At 42.0% G+C, this 2,590-nt stretch overlaps 1 protein-coding gene across 1 annotated transcript; it reads left to right on the top strand.

The window, feature by feature from the left end:
• Positions 1–502: 502 nt before the first annotated feature.
• Positions 503–2,352, top strand: LOC149196475 (UDP-glycosyltransferase 86A1-like). The gene is made up of 2 exons (XM_089403748.1): positions 503–1,065; positions 1,234–2,352. The coding sequence occupies exons 1-2, from the start codon at positions 537–539 to the stop codon at positions 2,157–2,159; spliced, it is 1,455 nt and encodes a 484-aa protein (XP_089259874.1). The 5' UTR covers positions 503–536; the 3' UTR covers positions 2,160–2,352.
• The last annotated feature ends 238 nt before the right edge of the window (positions 2,353–2,590 follow it).

The following is a 2,590-nucleotide window of genomic DNA, read 5'->3' on the forward strand; positions in this document are numbered from 1 at the left end:
TCGTGTTCTTGTCATGTTTTTTTGGGCACTTGAAACGTCATTGCTCATGTCATGTATCTTAGCCTTTTGCCTCTCAACGTGTCAAATGCTAATCTTGCGATTCACTTAACATATGCCTACAAGCACTAGTCCTAGTATAACATTGTCCAAGTATTACACGTCCACATATGCCCCTACATTCATTTGTCAACGCGTGCAACTCGTCCAACCCAACAAATATGGTCACATTGTATCGTAAACGCGAGAGGTCGTCATATACACAATATTTCCTCGTGAATATTCCCTATATGACCTACAAGCATTAGTCATAGTATTACACGTCCACATATGCCCTACATTCATTTCTCACGCGTCCTGCTCAGCAAATATTCTCACAATGTATTGTAAAACGCCAGAGGTCGTTATTTACACGGAATTCTTCAGATGATTAATAAAGAGGAAGAGAAGGTTCAGAACACTGAGTTTTAAGATTCCACTACCTGTAGATCAGTTAGCCAGTAGCTGTGGAACGTCGTAGCTCACAATCCAACAATCAGATGGCTCGTAATCCAGAACCCTTGCATGCTCTTGTGTTCCCATACCCAACGCAGGGTCACATAACTCCCATGATGGAGTTTGCCAAGAAGCTTGCTTCTAAAGGTGTTACAGTCACCTTCGTTACCACGGACCACAGACACCAGCAGATCACTAAAGCTCACACTCACAGTGCTGAACAAGACGATCCTATTGAGCACGAAGCCCGTAATCTTGGTCTCGATATTCGCTCTGCTCAAATCTCTGATGGATTACCTCTGGATTTCGATCGGTCGGCCAGATTCAATGATTTTGTGCGCTCTGTGGATAATATGGCAGGAGAGTTGGAAGAGCTTCTTCACAATCTTAACAAGGTGGGGCCTGCCATATCGTGTGTCATAGCTGATAGTCTTCTTCCCTGGTCATTTGAAGTCACAAAGAAATTAGGTATTCCCTTCATTTCGTTTTGGACACAGCCGACATTTCTTTATTCAATCTACTATCACTTCCATCTGCTGGTGGATCTCTATCACTCGCTTCAACAAGGAACTGGTAAGTTTTCTACTAGCTTTAAATAGCTTTTCCGTTTGAAATCCTGTTTATAAAAACTTGCAGATATATCTGAGCCCGTCCTCATCAGTAGGCAAGTAGTTTACTCACAACTGAATCTTGTTTATTTTTATTTCGAATTTTAATATTCTACAGTGGACTTGCCTGCAGCTGATGAAGGCACCATCTCGATTGATTATATTCCCGGCGTGCCAACCTTAGAAACAAGAGATCTTCCTTCCTTCATTCGTGAGACAGACGCGGGCTCAAAGTACACTCTTGATGTGATGCAGAGGTCCGTTCAGGTGGGTCGCGAAGCAGATTGGGTTCTCGGTAATTCTTTTGACGATCTCGAAAGCAAGGCAGTGAATTTAAAGCCTCCGGTTTTGCATGTAGGCCCGTTGCTTCCATCGGGTTTTCTGAACGGTGACCATCCAAAGGACATAAGTGTTGGAACGAGCATTTGGACAGAATATGACTGCTCCGAGTGGCTGGATGCAATACCTAATGCTTCTGTTATATACGTTTCGTTTGGGAGTATTGTTCATACGACTAAAGCTCAGCTGGAGGAAATAGCGATGGGTCTCAAGGAAAGCGGACAGTTCTTCCTCTGGGTAGTTCGTCCGGACATAGTCTCTTCAACAGTCTCGGACTGCTTACCAGACGGCTTTCTGGATGAGATCAAAGGGCAGGGGCTCGTTGTTCCATGGTGCAATCAACTGCAAGTGCTATCCCATCCCATCGTTGCGGGATTCTTTACTCACTGTGGATGGAACTCAATGATTGAAAGCATAGGTGGTGGAGTTCCCATGATAGGTTTTCCATTTTGGTCGGATCAATTCACCAACAGCAAGCTCATGGCCGATGAATGGAAAATTGGATACAGATTGAGCGGAGGTGGTGAGGGGGGAGGGAAGGGACTGATACTGAGGAAAGATATATCTAGCACCATCAGAAAATTGTTCAGTGACGAAGGGATGGAAGTAAGGAAAAATATCGAGGCTCTAAGAGACTGTGCGAAGACTGCAGTGCGAAGCGGAGGATCTTCGGATAGAAACATTGAGAGCTTGGTTGAAGGTTTGAAGGGAAGGGTATGAATAAATAGCTGAAAGATAGTGAACCATCTCAATAAGTGTTATCAAAACTAAATGATTGTTATAAATCCATGCTTTGTCCTATTTCACTCCCGTGATTTACAATCCATGCTTTGTCCTATTTCACTGCCGTGATTTACATTGCCGTATTAGTGCCAGATACTCTTATGAATCGTCAACGTTTCTCTGATACTTGATAGGCCGAGTTGAATATATATATGTTATATGAGTCTATTTAAAATTTCTTTGAAAATTCAGATGCTTTTAATAGTGTTACCATTTATGAACAACAATTTAAGATTAAATTTTCTGATGTCCTTTCTAATTAATCATTTTCATGGGTTCCTGATCTATCATACCCTTTTCAAATCATACCTATAACACCTAAGAATATTCGTTACAATTTCATTACATTATAACACCCTAAGAATATT

The sequence above is a fragment of the Pinus tabuliformis genome, chromosome 2_2 (genome assembly GCF_031772625.1).
Source record: "Pinus tabuliformis cultivar Carrire ecotype Pingquan chromosome 2_2, CPIR1, whole genome shotgun sequence".
Taxonomy (NCBI): domain Eukaryota; kingdom Viridiplantae; phylum Streptophyta; class Pinopsida; order Pinales; family Pinaceae; genus Pinus; species Pinus tabuliformis.

What these genes read in the sequence shown, in the direction of transcription:
- LOC149196475 (XM_089403748.1), top strand. Translation starts at nt 537, where the DNA reads ATGGCTCGTAATCCAGAACCCTTGCATGCTCTTGTGTTCCCATACCCA. An exon ending in CTCGCTTCAACAAGGAACTG is followed by an intron (nt 1,066 to 1,233) that starts GTAAGTTTTCTA and finishes ACTTGCCTGCAG; the next exon opens with CTGATGAAGGCACCATCTCG.